The sequence below is a fragment of the Schistocerca americana genome, chromosome 1 (genome assembly GCF_021461395.2).
Source record: "Schistocerca americana isolate TAMUIC-IGC-003095 chromosome 1, iqSchAmer2.1, whole genome shotgun sequence".
Classification (NCBI taxonomy): Eukaryota; Metazoa; Arthropoda; class Insecta; order Orthoptera; family Acrididae; genus Schistocerca; species Schistocerca americana.
Window position 1 is genome coordinate 774,547,204 of NC_060119.1, and position 22,138 is coordinate 774,569,341.

The window sequence follows — 22,138 nt, forward strand, 5'->3', positions numbered from 1 at the left end:
CATAGCATCATGCGTAATTTTGCAAAAGCTCAAGTAACGAACAATGTTATGGGTTCCTGGGTCGGTCACAGAATGTGTGGAATGATACTGGTAATCTACAAAGTATACACGCAACAGATGTTCCGTGTAAAGAACGGAAGGCAAATATCGAGGTGGCGTGACGGTTAACACATGAGATTACACTGTGGAGGACGTTACAATCGCGGCTTTTACAAATCGATTTACTCTTAAGTTTCCATGGTTTCTCTAAATCGTGTAAGGCAAATGTCAGGATAGTTCTTTTGGGAATGAACGGCCGACTTTCTTTCCCGCCCACCCTCAGCCCGTTTTTGCAGCTCCCTCTCTCATGACCTCGTCGTCGATCGGACGGTAAATCGCAATCTTCCTATGGCAGCGCGTAAGTCAGTTTCATTGTAATACAAAAAGGTGTTCGGGGGCTCTAAATGCATCCATGAGATCAGAGACCTTTGGTTAGTTTTCAGTATGTATGCTAGTTCAGAACCTTCGGCGTACAACGAGGAACGTACATTCTCGGGAACATGCTTGTATACTTGAGCACCAAATAAAATTGAACAAAATATTCGCCACCTCGTGTTAACGAAGTAGCATCATCTACCATAATAAAGTCATACGTGAAAGTGTCTGACTGAAGGTACACTACTGGCCGTTAAAATTGCTACACCACGAAGATGACGTGCTACAGACGCGAAATTTAAGCGACAGGTAGAAGATGCTGTGATATGCAAATGATTAACTTTGCAGAGCATTCACACAAGGTTGGCGGCGGTGGCTACAACGTGCTTACATGAGGAAAATTTCCGACCGATTTCTCATACACAAACAGCAGTTGACCGGTGTTGCCTGATGAAACGTTGTTGTGATGCCTTGTTTAAGGAGGAGAAATATGTACCATCACGTTTCCGACTTTAATAAATGTCGGATTGTAGCCTTTCGCGATTGCGGTTTATGATATGGCGACACTGCTGCTTGCGTTGGTCGAGATCCAATGACTGTTAACAGAAGATGGAATCTGTGGGTCCAGGAGGGTAATACGGAACGCCGTGCTGGATCCCAACGGCCTCGCATCACTAGCAGTTGAGATGACAGGCATCTTATCCGCATTGGCTGTAACGACTCGTGCAGCCACGTCTCGATCGCTGAGTCAACAGATGGGGACGTTTGCAAGACAACAATCATCTGCACGAACAATTCGACGACGTTTGCAACAGCACGGACTATCAGCTTGAAGACCATGGCTGCGGTTACCCTTGTCGCTGCATCAAAGACAGGAGCACCTGCGATGGTGTACTCAACGACGAACCTCGGTGGACGAATGACAAAACGTCTATTTTTTCGGATGAATCCAGGTCCTGTTTACAGCATCATGATGGTCGCATCCGTGTTTGGCGACATCGTGGTGAGCGCACATTGGAAGCGTGTATTCGTCATAGCCATATTGGCGTATCACCTCGCGTGATGGTATGGGGTGCCATTGGTTATACGTCTCGGTCACCTGTTGTTCGCATTGACGGCACTTAGAACAGTGGATGTTACATTTCAGATGTGTTACGACCCGTGGCTCTACCCTTGCTTCGATCCCTGCGAAACCCTACATATCAGCAGGATAATCCACGACCGCATGTTGCAGGTCGTGTACGGACCTTTCTGGATACAGAAAATGTTCGACTGCTGCCCTGGCTAGCACATTCTCCAGATCTCTCACCAATTGAAATCGTCTGGTCAATGGTGGCCGAGTAACTGGCTCGTCACAATACGCCAGTCACTACTCTTGAAGAACTGTGGTACCGTGTTGAAGCTGCATGGACAGCTGTACCTGTACAAGCCATCCAAGCTCTGTTTGACTCAATGCCCAAGCGTATCAAGCCCATTATTACAGCCAGAGGTGGTTGTTGTGGGTACTGATTTCTCAGAATCTATGCACCCAAATTGCGTGAAAATGTAATCACATGACAGTTCTAGTATAATATATTTGTCCAATGAATACCCGTTTATCGTCTGCATTTCTTCTTCTTGTAGCAACTTTAATGGCCAGTAGTGTGCTATCGGATGAATAAGAGAAGTTACATAAATCTGCAAAAAAACCAATAGTGTCCATTTAAATTAAGTGAGTGATCATGTTTTTTTTATACTAGCTGAGTACCGGGAATTGCCTGGCACTGTATTTATTCCAGCCTTCTGTTAGTCAACCTCGTCCTTCCCCGTCTCACTGTCCGTCTTCACATCCCCATGCCTCTGTCCACTTCCTCCAACCCTATTCTTTTCCCTTCTCCTCCTGACCCTCTTTCAGTCCAACTCCTCCTCCACCCTCTCTCAATCTACTCCGCCCTCTGTCCATCTGCTTCTTCCCCCTCTCTCCATCAGCTGCTTCACCTCTAATTCCACATGTCATCTCCCTTCTCTCTGCCCATTTCCTACACTTGGCTTTCTCTGTCTGTCAGTTAACCTCTTACTCTCCCATCTCTCTGCCTATCACTTTCTCGCCCTGTATCCATTTCCTTCTCTTCCGTATTCTGTCCATCTCCTCCCCCTGCTCTCTCTATCTCCTTCTACCACCTAACTGTGCGACCATCTCTTCGTGCTCCCTTCTCTCTCCACGTTATCACACTCATTGCATTATGAGGCTGGTGAACCTTATTCATACAGGACTTCCTTCCAGATTGTAACTACTGGGTGTGTCAAGTTTGACTGAAATCGTTCCTTTGGTTTAGGATTAGCATTTTATCCATGGCTTTGCCCGAATACGCACATGTCAAATATATTTCACACATATCGAACATACTTCACACGTGTTTGTACACATATTTCACGTCTGCGTGTTGTAAATTGCACCCGACAGTTCCATCTTCACGCAGCTTAGTATTTATGAAATCGTATCTTCTGAACAACGTGTTGTATAACGATGCAATTGTTCAGGTACGTCCAGTGATATGCATGGCTCCTCTCTGCGAAACGTGTTGCGGATAGAGTTGGTAATAAAGAAAGAATAAATTAGAACGTCTTGGATGATGCGGCAATTACTCTCACATATCTTTAAGGCTCATCTTCTGAATTATGTGTCCTACAATGACGTATTTTTCTATGTACATTCAACGGTATATACAGACAGTGTTTGCTAAATACATTGTGATTCCAGCTTGTAGGAGAGTAGTAATAAATTAAAACGTCATGATTATGCAACTGTGGCTTATGCATCTCAGTGTTTATGACGTTATATCTTTAAACTATATTTCATACCATGATATTTTGTACTGGTGCATTCAGTGGTACATGTGAACACACCTCGGCCGGCCGGTGTGGCCGAGTTGTTCTAGGCGTTTCAGTCTGGAACCGCGTGACCGCTACGGTCGCAGGTTCGAATCCCGCCTCGGGCATGGATGTGTGTGATGTCCTTAGGTTAGTTAGGTTTAAGTAGTTCTAAGTTCTAGGGGACTGAGGGCCTTAGAAGTTAAGTCCCATAGTGCTCAGAGCCATTTTCGAATACACTTTGCAAAAGCTGTTGTCAATACAGTTAATAATAAATAAGTAATAAATTAAAACGTCGTGAACAGCGAAAATATAATAAGCGTCAGACTTTTATTCTTTCATCATTTTGTGGGGGTCTCCAGCGAGAAAAATTTTCGTACAGGTTTGGAATTACGTGTAACGTTTGTTGCAAGTCTCTAAGAGCAGTCAATCTCAAATACTCGATAACTACAGTATGGGTGTTCTCGTGTCGTGGGCTACACTGTCTTTTCACACCCATCCTCTCCCCTTTGATAGGTGGACACACTGGTTCTTCCCGGACAGTAAATATATGTAGCAACTTAGGCTGAAGTCGGTCCAGGGTTTTAGCAGGAGATGTGATACATGCATAGGCTACGTACATCCATTTTTATAATTTGTATGTATTGTTTACGATAGAATCACAAGATTATTTTAGAATACCATGGTGAATTACTGATGTATCTGTGAAGTAAAGATGCAAAGAAAAGGTTGACAATAGTTCGCCACAAACATTCATTTCCCTAATGTAATTCTAACATTACAGCTGCGTTCACGTATGTATGATTGTAGTGACTTGACATTTTTTAGAAAAAAAACTCAGTACAAAATTGTTTCACAAATCATATAACGCTATTAGCACGGAACACATGTGTCCATTTTAGATTTATATCATGGCTGGTATTCATGACCACCGTGATGATGATTGTGGTACTTGGTATTCACATCTGAATAGATAAAACAAGTCGCAGGTCCAGAGTTTTGTTGTCTGATGATTCGGCAGACAGAGTGTTACGGCCAAACTGCTTCATCCCAGCAGGGAGCGTGCTTCCTGGGGCGGGATACGCCACCGCCACCCCAGCCTCGCCCGCATCTGTCGTCAACAACCCAGAGCGGGGCACGAGCTTCCGGCAGTGGTGAGGGGTGGGGTGGGTGAGGAGGGCGAAGGGAGTACGGTGTAGGCGGAAAGAGGCCCGGCGGCCTGCTTTGATGTCGTAACGAGGCGCGGCCGGTCCGCCTTGTTTGCAGACCGACACAGGCGGTCACAGCGAAGCAAGCCTCCCTCTGTCCTTGCATCGCTCTAGGAATGACAATCAGCCGGCTGTCCTACTTGTCACCTCTGTCATCAATTTAGGTTCTTAGGCTCGCAGAAATTATCAACTCGGCTCATAATTAATTCAGAATAAATTTCACTTTGCTGTTATTCTGGCGTGGATAGCTCAGTCGGTAGATTATTTTCATACGAAAGGTAAAGATTCTGGAGCCGTGTCCTAGTCCGGCACACAGTTTCATTCCGTCATTAAGACCCATGATTACGTAGTTGTACATCCTCCAAATTCAAATCTCTATGTCCTATTGATGCTTTCGCCCCTTTAATCTGCTTAAATAGAAGCTTGCAGCAACAAATACTCACAAGTACGCCCCTGTTAGTGAATATGCGTAGCATTCTGAAGACATACAGTAGCCGATTATGTAGCCTTAATTCCTAAATTATGCTATCTGGCAAAATATGCAGTATGTCAAAAGACAGAAAATTAGATTTCCCGAGGAGTCATAACGGTAGTGCAGCGTAACACCATCTCAACTTTCATAATTGTCATAATTCGACGAGGAACGACATCCAAAAATTTATTTAGGTACTCCGTAACCAGATGAAGCCAGTCATTCTTGATTACCCGACGTTGACCCTCCATATTGCGGGTTGTTGATTGCTATTTACTCAATGTCTGAAATTGTGTCACGCACATTCTATGGATGATTTAACGGACCAGTAGACGCGCTATATTGTCATTGAGTGTCCATCTTGGAAGACGTGAGTGTCCACACCCCACTCAAAGTGACGGGTAACATCTGGTCACTGAGAATGTTGACACAAACATCCGTGATAGTGTTAACGGTAACGTCAGTGAGTGGGCGAAAGTCATGGCACGGAAAACTCCCCCAAAACATAACACAATCACCTCCGTCCTCCACACTCTGGCAGTTGACGCCATCGACCCCTTGCATACATGAAAAGGGACGAAGTCACGACCCGTTCTACTTAACTTCAGAGCCTCAGACAGCTACTGTTAAGTTTGCGTATTTTTTGGCACATGAAAAACGTTAAGCTTTATGCGCCGCTGTGAGCAAAGACCTTTTGCGAGGTCCCGGAGTTCGCGTGTCTATCCGCATGCAGTTCCCAGTGAGATGTCCACTTGGAAACTAGTTTACTTGGAACTACTGTCACTGACAGCACTATTTCCTGTCGTGTTTGAAATACAATGTCATCGACAAGGCGTGACACATTATCTCAGTTCCCTATCAGTGGGAATGTTCTTACGGCCTCTCTTGTTACGGCGTTTTACATGGCTGCGTGTGGTTTCCTTGTATACATTTTACCATTAAACTGGTTGGTGACTTCTTCAAAATGCAGAAGATATTCCTTGGAGGTGCAGAGTAACTGAATATTCTTCATAACTGTATACTCAATCAACGTCGTAGAAAGCAGTTTAACATTACTATCGATAAATTCTTGTATTTCTGCAGATAATTGTGTGGAAGCAGAGATAAACGGAATGTTATCTTGAGTAAGATCTGACTGCCACCTCATAATCAAGTTCATCTTGAAGTTCATCTTCAGTACTTACCGAATACAATTCACTTTGTGGGATAACAGAAGAAGACAGTTCCACTTTTATGGGACAACCAATATTGTTCCATATGAAATTCTAACTGTAGTGTGAGACGCACGATTCTTCATGAATTGTACAAGTCGCACGCCCTCATTTCACTGTTTAGTTTCGTTTGCAACCATCCACGTAGCGAGCATGTTTTCAGTGTCTTCATTCGCCCTCCTTCCCTCTAGGTTTGCCATTAACCATTTTGATTTCAGGCGACAGCTATATTAGACATTCTAAGAATTTACTACAAAAATTCGCGTCCGTAACAAGGATGCAAAATACTTGGAGCACCAAAAAGTAGAAAAATACTTGGCAAGTTATAAACTGCATGTTTTGAAGTGAGCTTCTTCAGTACAACCAATTTTTTTAAATGGTCTTTCTTAGTATACGTGGAACCTAAACTTCTCATCTGGTATAGACTGCTAATCGAAGAGAGCCACTTGGCATCTGCTACTCAAATGCGATGATATAATCGGCTTTACAAAAATTCCTTTTTTTGCACTTCTTTTCCTTTAGTTGAGCATGTTTGCTTGAATCCTAAGCATCTTTGTTTGAGTCTGGGCTATCCATACACATTATATGTATATATACGAGGGTTGGAACTTAAATACTGGCAACTATTAATTCACAACCGATACAAAAGAGTTACATGTTTGCACCTGTTACTGTCCTTCAAAGTAGTCACCAGCATTGTGTACAATCCGTTGCCAGCGATGTGGAAGGCGTAGTATACCGTTAGTAGAGCCTGCCTGACGAATCTCTGTAACAGTTCTGAAGCGAATGCCACGAAATGGCTCCTTCATCTTCGGAATCAAATCAAAGTCACAAGGAGTATGAGTATGGTGAATGGTACAGTACTTCCCAGTCCCATCGACCGAACAGAGCAGCCACAGCTTGCGCTGTAATCGCCTGCGCATTGTCGTGGAAAATGATGGGTGGGTTGGGCAGAAAGTGTCGCCTCTTCTTTCGCAGAGCTGATAGCAGATGATGTCCAAAAACGAACAGTAATACTGTGCATTGACGGTCTACCGCGGAGAAACGTAATGCTTTAGGCTAAAACCATCACAATCGTACACGAGAATCACCAACTGGGGCTCTGACGCACTTTCGACTTTCGCGGCGACCCATTCGTTGGATGGGCGTTTCAGTTTTGGTTCGTATGATGTGGCCCATGCCTCATCTAGTGTTACGATATGGCGTAATAAAGCGTCTCCTTCGCGCTCATAGAGCTCCAAGTGCGTCTGAGCAGCATCGTAACGAATCCATTTCTGCATTTCCGTCAAGTGATGCGGAACCCATCGTGATCCAATTTTTCGCATGCCCAGGCGTCCTATTATGATGTGAAGCACAGTCGTATGCGCTAATTCGGTTTCGTTAGCGAGCTCACCAATCGTATGGCTTCGATCACTGTCCACTAACGCGGCAACAACATGCACTTATTCTTCCGAGACGCTAGGACTACCTGCCCGATTCATGTCTGCCGTAGTTTTACGACCTTCGTTGAAGGCTTTTACCCAACGTGCCACTGTTCTGTACGGCAATACCGATTCCCCACACGCCTCTTGAAGACCTTGATGACACTGTCGTGCTGCATGACCTCTGGCACATTCAATCTTGATCAAACTCCGTTGTTCCCGTTTCGAAAACATAGTGACACCATTACGTTAGATCGCTCGCTGACAAGTGCGTGTGTTTCCCTCGATTGTGCGCACGCCTGTGACGTGGGACGGACGAGTCCATTTGCTCGGAGGTACAGTAGGTATGTCAACAATGTGTGCTATCAGTGAAAACAGTAGATTCAATTGCATATTCTCTCCATAGTCAAAAAAATGTATACACACTTTGAAGCGTCATGGCAAATTTATTTCCCGTTCTACAATGTTAAATTTCTGGAAATATAAAGCTTAAAGTCCAATTGGAAAAATAAATGTGCTTTGCAAATGTGATTAATGTTCAAACTGGTGGCCTTCAGCATCAATACATTTCTGAGTACGAGTCACCACTGATACCGTATATCGTACCAAAGTATCCAATGAGATTTCTGCGCACACCGCCTGAATCTCATTCCAAAGTGTCTCCAGGTTACGTGGTTTACGTTTGTACAACTCGTCTTTTACTGTGCCCCATAAGAATAAATCCAACGGCGTGAGGTCTGGAGAGCGTGCAGGAAACTCGATTGGTCCCCTGCGTCCTATCCACTGGCCTGGCATATTGTGATCCAGGTATGCTCGTACGTCCCTATGATAGTGCGGCAGGGTGCCATCTTCTTGGAAATAAAACTCGTCATTACCGTATAATGCACGAATGGAAGGGAATATGGAGTCAGCACGCATTGTTAGGTACGTTTCTCCAGTAACAGTACCTTCAAAGCGGAAAGGCCCAATGAGACCCCTTGAGGACAAACCACACCACACATTTACACAAGGCAAATTCACAGCCTTTTCAACTGTAATGTGAGGATTATCTTCATCCCAGTACACACAATTGTGCCTATTGACAGTTCCACTGAGTTTGAACTGGGCAACATCTGACCAAATTATGCTACCCATAAATCCCGGTTCACGTCTCACCATCTCCTGAACCCATTTACAAAATCTAACCTTCGATCTGGATCGTCGTCACTTAGCTGCTGCACCAGCCTTGGAATGGACAGACGAAACTTACCTTTCTTCAGAATGCGTAGCACACTACTAGCACTTACATTACTCTCACGTACCGCTTGCCTTGGAGATTTTTCAGGTGAACACTGAAACAGTTCCAAGACCGCAGTTGTGGAATCATCACTTGTAGCTGTACGAGGTCACCCTCATCGACCTTTATGCACATCACACACAGTTCCATGAATTTCGAATTTGTCTCGTAGATGTGTAATTGTTAACCTTGAAGGTGGTTCTGTACCATACTCACTTCTCCACTGTCTTCGAACCGCAGCTATATTCTCAAACTTCCAGTACCACTTAATTATCTTCTTCCGCGCTTCAAAGCTCAAACGCACGTCCGCCATGTTGCAGTTACTTCCTTGCCATTGCTGCCACCTGTTGAAGAAACATAACATTACTTCCTCACAGATATTTAACCTTGTAGAACGGGAAATAAATAGTCTATGACAGTTCAAAGTGTGTATACATTATTTGACGCACCATATATAAATTGTGTGTCATGTGTATGTTCCACATCTAGTCCTAAGCCACTAGACCGATTTCAACTAACTTTGTACACACATATCTTACTGTCGGGTAACAATTACTGTGTGGGTGAGAACCACATACCCATCAAGGGGATGGGGATGAAGAAGAAGCGTAGTCCACGGCACGTGAAATCCTAGATTTTATTCATCCAGTGTTTTAGAATGAGAGCACTTAGTGACCTGAAATAAACTTTACACTTAAGCTTAAACCTTTATGACATTTCCTGTCACTGGCAACGCCTGTAAAATGATGAAAGGAAATAACTGTTTATCGCTAACTTCTTTTCGTGCAGTAAAAGTACCGAATGAGACATGACATTATGCACTGATCAGCCAGACCAAATACCTGCTATGGATATAAACCCGTCCAGACGATAGCTGCGTCACCTAGCGAGAAGTGACTACTAGTCACACGTGGTGCATGTAGTGTCAGTGCACATGCTGTCTGGGTGTGGAACGGGCAAGGTACGCGACCTATCTGTGTTTGACGAGAGCAGATTGTGATGGCACGGAGGCTCGGCATGAGCATTTCGGAAACTGCACGATTATTCAGGTATTGGAGGAGTTCTGTGATGAATGTGTTCAACACTTGTCGAACTATGGTGGAATTAACATCAGACTTTAACGCTAGGCAGAATACAAGTGTGTCTGAACTGTGGCGGAAATAACTTCAGACCTTATTGCTGGCCAGAGTACAAGTCTGTCTGGACACACAGTGCACCGAACACTCCTAATGGTGAGCCTTCGCAGCCGACAACTCATGCATGTGCCAAACACCACGATATCGGCACTTTACGTTGGAGCAGTGGCAGTGCGTTCCATAGTCTGACTGAATCCCGATACCTTCCTCATCATGGCAATGTCAGGACGTGCAACCATTGTCTTCCAAGGAAACAGTTCCTTGATACCTATACTGCGGGACGGAGACAAGTTGATGGCGGCTTCCATCATGCTCTGGGGAATCCGTGGGTCCAGTGGAGCTCGTGCAAGGCACCATGACGGCCAAGAAGTATCGTACACTGTTTGAAGACCACGAACATCACATCATGACGATCATGTTGTACGATAGCAGTGGCATTTTTCAACACGATAATGCGCCGTGTCACAAGGCCATGGGTGTGACGGAGTGGTTCTAAGAAGTCAGTGGCAAGTTCCAATTGATGTGCTGCCCCCCCCCCCCCCCCCCCCCAACTCACCAGATCTGAACCCGATCTAACACAACTCGGATGCGATTGAACGTGACGCACTTTAGAAACAGTATTCAAATACACCACTGAATGTGTGTGGAAAATTATAACACTGTAGGACCAATAGTTCAGGAGATAAGACGTCATAAACAATGATAAGTGTAAAAAACTGCCCTATCAAAAAATTGTTCAAATGGCTCTGAGCACTATGGGACTTAACATCTGAGGTCATCAGTCCCCGAGAACTTAGAACTACTTAAACCTAACTAACCTAAGGACATCACACAACACCCAGTCATCACGAGGCAGAGAAAATCCCTGACCCGCCGGGAATCGAACCCGGGAACCCGGGCAAACTGCCCTATCATACATGACGTTTTTACTTCTTTGTTACTACCCCTATTCGCAATAAATTTCACAGACAGCATCCACATATGCCGCTGAATGTACCTAACTCATAATATCATTGTACAATACATAGTTCATGAGATATAACGTCATAAATAGTGAGATGATGATAAACTGCCGCAACGTGCATGACGTTTACATTTAGTACTTCGTTGTTACAAAGTCCATCCGATACACAATCAGCAGACAGTCTCCATGTTTGCCGCTGTATGTACCTACAAAATTATATTACTGTACGACACATAATTCAGAAGACATTACGTCATAAATGTTAAAAACGAGGCGAGATACTGCAGCGTAAGGGCATGGACACACAGCTATAAACAAATGCCTGGAAAATGTTGGGTTTCTCCGCTAGTGTTTTTATAGATTGTGTTTAACTACTTGATACAGGGCGATACAGTTCCGCACTGTGCCCGCATCTCGTGGTCGTGCGGTAGCGTTCTCGCTTCCCACGCCCGGGTTCCCGGGTTCGATTCCCGGCGGGGTCAGGGATTTTCTCTGCCTCGTGATGGCTGGGTGTTGTGTGCTGTCCTTAGGTTAGTTAGGTTTAAGTAGTTCTAAGTTCTAGGGGACTTATGACCACAGCAGTTGAGTCCCATAGTGCTCAGAGCCATTTGAACCATTTAGTTCCGCACTGTCGCCTGATAAACAAAGTAAGAGCCTACGGAATGTCAGACCAGCTGTGTGGCTGGATTGAAGAGTTTTTAGCAAACAGAACACAACAAGTCGATCTCAGTGGAGAGACGTCTACAGACGTTAAAGTAACCTCTGGAGTGCCACAGGGGAGTGTTATGGGACCATTGCTTTTCACAACATATATAAATGACCTAGTAGATAGTGTCGGAAGTTCCAAGCGGCTTTTCGCGGATGATGCTGTAGTATACCGAGAAGTTGCAGCATTAGAAAGGTCTGCAGCGGATAGGCACTTGGTGCAGGGAGTGGCAACTGACCGTTAACATAGACAAATGTAATGTATTGCGAATACATAGAAATAAGGATCCTTTATTGCATGATTATATGATAGCGGAACAAATACTGGTAGCAGTTACTTCTGTAAAATATCTGGGAGTATGCGTACAGAATGATTTGAAGTGGAATGATCATACAAAATAAATTGTGGGTAAGGCGGGTGCCGGGTTGAGATTCATTGGGAGAGTCCTTAGAAAATGTAGTCCATCAACAAAGGAGGTGGCTTACAAAACACTCGTTCGACCTATCTTGAGTGTTGCTCATCAGTGTGGGATCCGCACCAGGTCGGGTTGACAGAGGAGATAGAGAAGATCCAAAGAAGAACGGCGCTTTTCGTCACAGGGTTATTAGGTAAGCGTGATAGCGTTACGGAGATGTGTAGCAAACTCAAGTGGCAGACTCTGCAAGAGAGGCGCTCTGCATCGCGGTGTAGCTTGCTGTCCAGGTTTCGAGAGGGTGCGTTTCTGGATGAGGTATCGAATATATTGCTTACCCCTACTCATATCTCCCGAGGAGATCATGAATGTAAAATTAGAGAGATTCGAGCGCGCACGGAGGCTTTCCGGCAATCGTTCTTCCCGCGATCCATACTTGACTGGAGCAGGAAAGGGAGGTAATGACAGTGGCACGTAAAGTGCCTTTCGCCACACACCGTTGGGTGGCTTGCGGCGTATCAATGTAGATGTAGATGGTGATCAAAATGCCTTCCCACAATGTACAGTTGACAAATGAGTGGAATACAATACGTGAAAACAAATTTTCAGAACGGAGAATCATTTTCAGGCTCTCTCGCGCATTTGGCAATGACTCGACGAGTTCTTCACAGCCTTGTACAGTAAACTTTTAAGTTATTCGAAAATCTCGAGATGATTCTTTCATTTCGGAACCTTTTATTCGCTTTACATCTTTGATTGTGGAATGAAATTTTCATTTTGTGCTAAAGCATTATTATATTCTGAATCTTTGCTAAAAGGGTTTGCGAAGAATATTTTCTTCATTTAACTCACCAAATCGGAGCTTCATTGCGTACTAGGAGCTAAATTTATCTACTTAAAAGGTTCATGTCACAAATTCACTCACTGGCAGCTGACGCAAATTAGGAGAAATAAAAAAAGAAGAACTGTCGACGAGAAGACGCTGGTGAAACCAAACTAGGAACGGAGGGAGAGGGAGAAAGAGTGCCGAAAGGAAATGAGAGTAACAAACTTTTGAGCTGTAGATATATCGAAGCCGTTATTGTACATATCCCCCATGTAAAATGCGGAAAGCTATGTTCTGCACGTTAAAACGGCTTGCGAGCTATAGCGGTAAGAGACACGCTGGAAAGTCGAGATAATGCAACAAAAAAGCGGTGTGCCTGTGGGAACATGCCAATAAGATATCTTTTTCGTTTCATATTGTCAGGTATCCCCTTCGACCTATGTTACTGTGTTGATTGCATACAACCGATTGCCACATACACAACACGTTACTGCGAAGACTTATGTCTGCATTAAATTGACACATGAGCTCCTGTTTCCAGTTCTGTCTCATATTGATTTCTCCTTAGTAAGAAGAGCGCGCTTTTAGGAGAGTGACTAATATTTTGTCCGCTTATCTTACCAAAACAAATACAAAATTCATGTCTATATGTCTGACAGTTTCAATGCATTTTTTAAAATTTATTTTATTTTGTTTCCTTTTTTTCCAAGCTGTCTCTGAGTTTGATACCTGTCTCATAGATACCACTCAACTTCTGTTTGATAATTTTCAGTATTTCAAAATGTATTAATGCGTGAGACGATTACATTTCCTCAGGGTCGGATTTCGTTTTACCTTCGGAACAATGCTACAGATTAGCCTATAGAAATGTTGCAAGAGACAGTGCTTCGCCGACGTTTCTTAGATGCAAGTAAGGAGTGACCTGACGTGCCTAAGTTTAAATCTCAGATAAACTTATTTGAAATAGTACTCCTTGGATAAATGGAACAGCGTGGCAGAATGGTACGGCGGATTGCCGTAACGTGATGACATAGGTGCGCATATTCTGTTCTGTGCACCAAAATGTTCTCAAAATAATGTGATCCAAAAAATGCGGATGCTACTAGGCATGCTATTGAGATGAAGACAGTAGGACGTCAGTGAACCAATAAAGCTGTCTGTTATACATCTTATTACATCAAACATGAATTTCAGAACTAAAGCACAATATTTTGAGAACAGAATTGTTTGCTACATTTGAGGTTGTTACAGAAGAAATGTCAGTAGCTTTGACCACCTTTCGGCACCCACAGATTATATAACTACTTTCCGATGATCTCGGAAAATCATGAACAGAAACCGAGACACGTATTCACCAAGTAGATTCATGTTGTAGTCAAGAGACACTCCAACAGCAAAACAACATACAGCAGCATCGCCATCAGATAGTTCTCCTTTGTAATTATTTAGAAACACTTAAACTACCCAAGAGGCGGACTCTATTTGTAATCAGACATGTACGTATATTTCCAAATCGCTAATCCGAATATATTTTTCACTATTCAGTTTACTAATTCTTTTCATTCTTACTAACAGTGAGTCACCAGTTCGTAATGGAATACTTCACATAAATATGTTTTGTGAAGAAACTCAAGCACCGTTCTATACGCTTTTCACACCATGGACACCTGCAAGAAGTGACATCTTACCATAACAGACATCTCCATAAGAGCAATGAAAGGCAGATGATAATTTGTTTTTTTTTTTTTTTTTTTTTTTTTTTTTTTTTTTTTTTTTTTTTTGTGGATGTTCAGTGCGTTAATAAGATCTTTACTTAGTGTTTGTTCTCGTTTAAAATTTTCTGTGTGTATTATTATTGTTTCACATGCGTTCTTAACTGATCATGGACAAGGTTTCTTCACGTTTTAATACTGCTGGTCAAATCAATTCTAAATACTGTTTAAACAGCAAAGGAAGTAAAAGTGTGAAAAAAATTAAACATGATGTACATTCTGGGACAACGAACTTAAGGTCTAGAAAAATTAATTAAAATGACAGCTTTAACAGGCCTATTGGCTTCGCTGTACCTAAGTGAAAGATTGAGCGTTTCATCTGCCGGATTTTTGGCCCTACCTAGGCCTACTTTCCTGTGTAGTGCGTATTTCTTACATTTCATGATCCTCCGTCACTGATCATTTAATCATCTTTAAATGCTTTGAATCCATCTGTATTATTTAGTTTCTCAGTTTTCTCATTTTGGTCTACAGTTATTTTGTTTTGTGGTTATATGCATGTAAGATATGTCAGCCAGTTCTCCTAGACTCCCCGAACATTAATGGCAGTAAGTTTCGCTAAATAAGTGCAATTTTCGTAGATCAATGTTTCGTTCATTTTTAAATAAAGACACTTGCATTTTACTCAAAAAAGTGGTCACGGTGTTGGACTGCCACGTTGGCGACTCGTGTTCAAATCTCACTTCTTTCACTATTCGTTGTATTTAATTTTTTGTCTCTGTCGTGGTGTAATGTCCATTTGCAATAGCGGGGTCTAAGGACTGGACCTCTAATGACAGTTGATTCTGCACAACTGCTCTATTAGCAGCCGAAAGGAAGTGGCTTTCGGATGGGAAGCGCAAACATTTGACGGCAAGGCGACGAGTCTACCGAATCCTCCAACGGAAAAACGTCTGGTGTGTCACAAACGGAATTAGTGACAGTATAATTATGTGATATATAGCACGAATATCTGACCGACGCTCCTAATTTGTGGGCTTGATAAGTGGGTGAGTTATGCCTTCTTGCCAGATTTAGGTGTTCGAATAATTGTGAATGTGATCACTCCCAAAAAAAAAAAAAAAAAAAAAAAAAAAAAAAAAAAAAAAAAAAAATGATGAAATCATAGCAGTTTGTTACATAAGTTGCATCAAATGAACGTAACAGTTTCAAAGACACACAGTTTCTCGTTGCTCTGACAAGGCCTATGTTTTTAACTTTTCTGAAGTTACGTTCGGTATTGAATATCTTTATTGTAACATACTCTACACCTGTTTATTTGTTGTTTTCATTTGGGTGATACATCTATGTGATGTCTCGCCTGTTCTCACTATTCATCACGTTTATTTGCCACAGTAAAGTATTCTTACCACATGACTCACATTCCATAACCAATGTATAACATGACAACTGCAAAGACTAAAAGACAACAAGCATTTCAAAGACCGGATGGACGGTTCACATTGTTGTGAATAAAGGGAAATAAAATAAATGAGACGAGGGAGTTTTGAACAGAGTTCGTCCGCTGGACAGTGAAACACTGTGACCACACACCACCACGCCACTGCTCATCACATTCGCTCAATGTTGCAGTTCCTACCTTGAACCGTCACTGTTTCCCTGTACCTTTTTTTTCACAGTTCAGTACACTTTCTTTCTGTTTTTATGCTTGACCTGTGTTCAGTGTTTGACGGGCCTCCACTGGGCTATTTTACCTTTAAATCTGAGGGGGTGCGATGGGGAGTTGCCCTTGTTAGAAATGATCCTCCCTTATTCAGTCGCAAGCCTGTGACACACTCATACCTATCAAGAGCACCAAATTCCAATTGTGTGAATTCTACTATAGATGATTCTATATTTCTACCAATTCAGAATATAAAATTTTGATTTACTTGGTAGATTGTATGTACTCAAATAACTCACTAATCAGACTTTTAAACTGACTCTGTTATTTTTGAGAATGATGGCAGGAGCAAAGTGGGTGTGTATTTTCTGTCTGGTTTGAATTTTACTTTTTTTTACCAGAGACATAAAGCTTGCATATCTTAAATGCTCAATGTATTTACCTGAAGTGAATGAGTCATTTATTATGTTTATTAAGGAAGCTTGTCTGTTCAGTACACTTTGTTTCAGCACATTATTGGTACTTCATCATAGCCTAATGGCTTTTTACTTTTCAGGTTTAGTTCGGTTTTTGTTAATTCGTGATCTCTGTATGGTAGTAACCTCTCTGTTCTCAGTCCATGATTATTTACAGGTGTTGTGTTCGTTGTTAGGACTTTTTTGTAATTTCTCTACAATAGTTAATAAAACAAGCTCGTTCACACAGTTTGCTGTGTGGATCATTTATTGCATTATCACCCTCCGTTAGCTGTACTTCATTATGCTTCTGTCTATCTTCCACTGTTCCCTGTTAAGTGATATCCCGAAACTGTGTTGCATTATAAATTATTTTATAATTGAATGATTTTTTCAGCTATCTTTGACTCTTTTTGTATCTGAGATAGGAACTTAAGGACTTTCGCTCATTAAGGCTCTTTTTCATGGAACTAAGGTATCTAAGGACTTGGAAGGACTTCTTCATACCGGCTGTTATTCTTATGGTTTGGTGAAGCACTGCCACTCACATTCAGGAAGTTTGTTTTTCCTTTTTTTTTTAGGCTGCAGTTCAGATAATTTTGGAAACCTTGAATTTCTCTGCCCACTTCACCCCAATTTAAATTTTCTAGTTCTACTGAAAAATCTTGTATTTTGATTTCCTATCAATCTATTTAGTAGGAGTACACTTTAGGGACTTTCTCCATACTGTTACTCTTTGTCAAAAATAGTATGCGAGTCTGAGATATTTTCTGGCAACATCACAGATTTCTCTGTCCATATTTGTTGACAAATGACCGATTACCGTAATTGTAATTTTCCGTGTTGCTCTGCTGACTAAAAGCAACATGCCAAAAGATATTTGTGGTGGCGCTACTACTACCATTTGTGGTATTTGTGTTTATATTGATGTCTCCAGACCAAATTATGTCAACTTTTGTAGTTTAGACTGTAAGTAAAACATCTGTTAATTTACTGAAAAAGTATCCGCACTAAATTTGGTTAAATGATAGAAAAATCATGAACTTCTTGTTGATGTCAAGCTGTGTTAATGTAATAGTTGATGTGTCAAGGTGATGTCTTAACTTTCTGCATAAGATCATGTACTCATTTAAACTTCATTTCTGAAATAGATGCGTGATCCTCCACCTTTGAAATACTTCATAAATAAGAAGTTGTCCTTTCATACAATGGAAATAAAGCGTGTTCATTCTGTGCTCAGTGAGGTAAGGTAGTGTGATGTTCAAAACCTGGAGCTCAGTTTCAAGTTGATGTATTTCATTTTTTATTGAGAGCATGTTTCGAAGAGGAGTTGTATTTCCAGTGGTTTATTTTTCATTCTGACATGTAGTAAGCATTTCATCTGGCGCGCCAGATTCTAGTGAAGCTGTATTACAAAACTTTTTTAAGCTGTCATAGATATTACGTAGACAGGGGACTCTGACATCTAGATTTATCCAGAAAAGGATACTACAGATAGTTCACCAAGTGTGACCCAAGACCTGCTCCCTTACTTTCATGAAGTACTAATCTTCTCTACCCAGGCCTGTTTAAGTGTAGCCCAATCTAGTGAAAGCCCACCTGTCGTTAGTCCTGGGTGGTACAATCCATAAGCTTCCTAAACCATAGTGAACTGTGGTATACATTTCTTGTTCCTAATCCTACCTGTGACATATCTCTCCTTAACACTAACTGTACTCTCTGTGTCCCTACCTTCCCACCAAGTACAAATCTTTCCCTGTTTCCTTCAACTGTGCCTCAATTTTCCTTTCCTGCTCCCAATCAAAAAATTCCTGCAATATGCTCTGCCGTTCCAAGTGGGAACTTCTGTTTCTCCAAAGTCCTGCTCACTAAATCCCCTTCTCATTCCCCCTTCCTCCGATCCCCAGTGGAACATTTTACCACGAAGTACTTGACAACAACGATACAACGATGTCAAAAGGCATGTTAAAACTCGTCTCTTCTTCATTAGAGTTGGCAGACTCTAAACTTCCTATTTCATAATATTTAGGGGATCATTCCCTATGTGTTGTTTACTGAAGTATCCTGTTATTTCCATAATATGGAAGTGTGCAGCCCCTGAAGGTACACAGAAGGAGGAATTTGATGTCCTCCCTTGAGTTTGTTGATGACGAGTGGAGACAGTGACAGGCGTTTTTATCTTGTGGTGCAGGATGAACGTGGCGGTGCTGCTGGTGCTGTCGCTGACGCCGGAGCTGGAGGGCGCGCTGGGACAGCGGGCACCCTGCTACGAGTGCGAGGTCTACAAGGACCAGCACCCCCAGTCCAGGCCCTACCAGGAGGTCAGTACACTACTCTCGCTCACTACAGGCCAGCCCTAACGGGAAGTCACTGTGCCTTACTTTGTTATGAAATTTGGTTCTGATTTGAACAAAAATGCGGAACATCTACATGTAGAAGAGGATATTGGATGTGTGTATCTGTGTATCTGTTATCTCCTCCTGAGCCCCTTGATCGATTTCAGCCAAATGTGACACAGCAACAGTAGGCCTCACGAGTATCAGCACTATGAGTTTTATAGCCTTCTAGCCCCAATTGGAGGATATATGGACAAAAAAAGGTGCCCTCCATGACTGTCATAGTGTGTGAGAACAGCATCAGCAAGTCGAATGAACCTCATCTGCAGTCCAGCGTATATATATTAGAGACAGTTAAACAGTTTTTCAGGTCCCAACATGTAGGCTGTCCTGCATGACAAGTAAGTTGTGTTGGAGTAGATTTGGCCGGCTTCATCAAGCAGCTTTAAATCGCTGCCTTTATGTCAGGGGTACATAAATAAACTGAATTTCAGCGTCTACTCATGTCGACAAGGCGTGGATGGGAACAGACCAATGCTCTCCAGTGAATTTTAGCAGGAGAACTTTTGTGAAGTTTGGAAGGTGGGACACGAGATACCTATGAAAGTAGAGCTGTGAAGACGGCTCGTGAGTCGTGCTTGGGTAGCTGACTTGGAAGAACACTTACCCGCGAAAGCTGAAGCTCACGAGTTCGAGTTGCGGTCCCACAGACAGTTTTGACTTGCCAGAAAGTTACGTATGAGCACACACACTCCGCTGCAGAGCGAAAATTTCCTTCTGGCAACACTCCCAGGCTGTGGCTAAGCCATGTCTGCACAGTATCCTTTCTTCCATGAATACTAGTTCTGCAAGTTTCGCAAGAGAGCTTCTGTGAATTTTTTGAAGGCAGGAGACGAGCTACTGGCCGAAGTAAAACTGTGAAGACGGCTTGTGAGTCGTGCTTGACGCTGGCGCGGTGGCTTAGCTTGTTCCATCAGAGGTATAGCTACCCTCTTTAACAAAAAAACTGAAGGAATGGATGAACGATGAACTTGAACAAGCGTCGTGGGACGTCCGTCACGAACAAATACAATGACCAATAACGAAGGTTCAGGTAGAAAGAAGAAGCGATGAAGAGATGGACGAGGAGGAGGAGGAAATGAACTGAGAGGGGAGGAATGAGAGAGGCAGAAGACAGGTAGACAATGTAGAGGGATGGTGGGGGACTGGGGCACAGAGGTCGATATAGGTGGGAGGATGTGATGGAGAGGGAAAGGAGGGAGATGTGTTCAATATCTGTTTCGAAGCCACTGGGAAGAAGCTAGTAAAAAATAAAATACACTGCGTGCCACAAAAGTGAAACACTCAGAAAGGCCAGAGAAACGAAATATACCTTCATTGTGTGAGAGAGCATATAATGTTCTTTCACCGATTACAAAATCTAGAAAAATTTGCAACAAATTAAGCAGTATGCCTCACTTAATAGTATGACTTTGCAGCGCCTCTGGGCTGATGCCTGTACTGATTCATTTCGGAAAGGTGTAATAAAGTTGTATCCCCAACCGAGCCAAGCTGGTCAACAACCGTTGTCACTGGTCGTAGATACTCTGAATAGAGGCACTGGGCTACAGTTGACATCTGAGCTGTTCCAACACATTTTCTATTGGGAACATGTCTCTGATCTCGCTATCCTTGGAAATACCTTATCATCATGCAAGCAGTTGTAGAGATATTTACCATGCGCGGACGAGCATTGTCTGGTTCAAAAATTGCGCCATGACAGTATCTCATGAGAGTTAACACATGGCACCGCTGTGTCATCAGAGATCCCTCAGCACTAGTAGTCATGATCTGAAATCACATCCGATGGCTTCCCATACCATGGTTCCAGGAGTAACATTGCTACGACTTTCCAAAACACTGGGAGAACAGTACTGTCCCTAGGTCTCCGCCATACTTGCTGATGAAGGTTATCTAGTATGGTACACAAAAGTGATTTATTTATGAGGACAATGCAACTCCGTTCTTCAGCACTCCATGTTTTCTGGTCATGGCACCACTCCGTAAGAGATCGTTTGTGTGATGGTGTTATAGAGGAGCTCAGCGGATGACGCCTCTGCACGATGTCAGGAATCGTCTGGAAGCGCTCGTGGCACTAAAGAAACGTGATTATTCAGTGACAACTTTACAAACGGAGGTGTACCGTTGGCCGTAGTTGCCTCCTGCCCTGGTCACGGACCGACTCTCGGTGTCGGACGGTGCACCAGTCCTTGCGCCTGCGTCCTAGCGAGACGTCGTTCCTCTTACGTCGATACGGATGTTTAGCCAGCCTGGTACAGCACAGATGGCTGTTACCGGCTAAGGGAGTGTACTCGATCCCACTCCGTGCCTCTTGTTCTCTGGACCACCCCATCCGCAGCGTGCTGTAGATGACAGGCGTTGAACCCACTACTGTCGGATTGGTACTCCCCGCACCCGGATGAGCTTATGCGTACCGGACGGTGGTGCGCCAAGAACCCTGGTTGTCTTCTTCGGTCTAACATTCAGAGAGTACAGCACCTGGTAGTGCACTGCTGCTGGTAGTTCTTCAGCTCTCCCTTCAGTAGTGGTTGATGTGACACAGCATGGATCTCGTCAGTGGAGTTCAGCTCTGTGGCACTCCACAACTGGCTGGTACTGCGCTGGTTGATTTGAGACAAGAGTTACTAAAAAAACAAGTTCATGGAACGAAATGTCGTCGACACGGATTCCATCGTTCCCATTGACCTGAACCGTTCTCCCCCGCTTGGAGCTGGGGCTCCGCTAATTAAGGAGCTTTCCATGGTTCTGTGACGTCCGGTTTTTTAGCGATGACCGCATGTGGCCTCGTTATTCTGCTACCTTTGCTTTAATTCTCTCTTAGCAGCTTGTGAAATTGTTCTATGAGTGTTTTCCCAGGCATGCCTATTGCTTCTTGCGGCACCCCGCGGCGCGAACGACCGTGCGTGTTACTTTGCTTAGCCGTTGTCAATTTATGTTTTCCCGCCGCGTGTGCTCTCTCTCACTCATCTACTGCAGAGTTGCAGACTGTGCTGCCCGTCTGTCTTGCATCACCATA

The 22,138-nt window shown here is 43.2% G+C and overlaps 1 protein-coding gene across 1 annotated transcript in view; it reads left to right on the top strand.

Annotated features, from left to right (window-relative positions):
- LOC124594131 (CCN family member 4) overlaps nt 1–22,138 on the top strand; it is a 372,584-nt gene that overhangs the window by 177,441 nt on the left and 173,005 nt on the right. The window contains exon 2 of the mRNA XM_047132491.1: nt 18,918–19,047. Coding sequence (XP_046988447.1) covers nt 18,919–19,047 — 129 coding nt within the window. The 5' untranslated portion in view covers nt 18,918. The remainder of the gene's footprint in view (nt 1–18,917; nt 19,048–22,138) is intronic.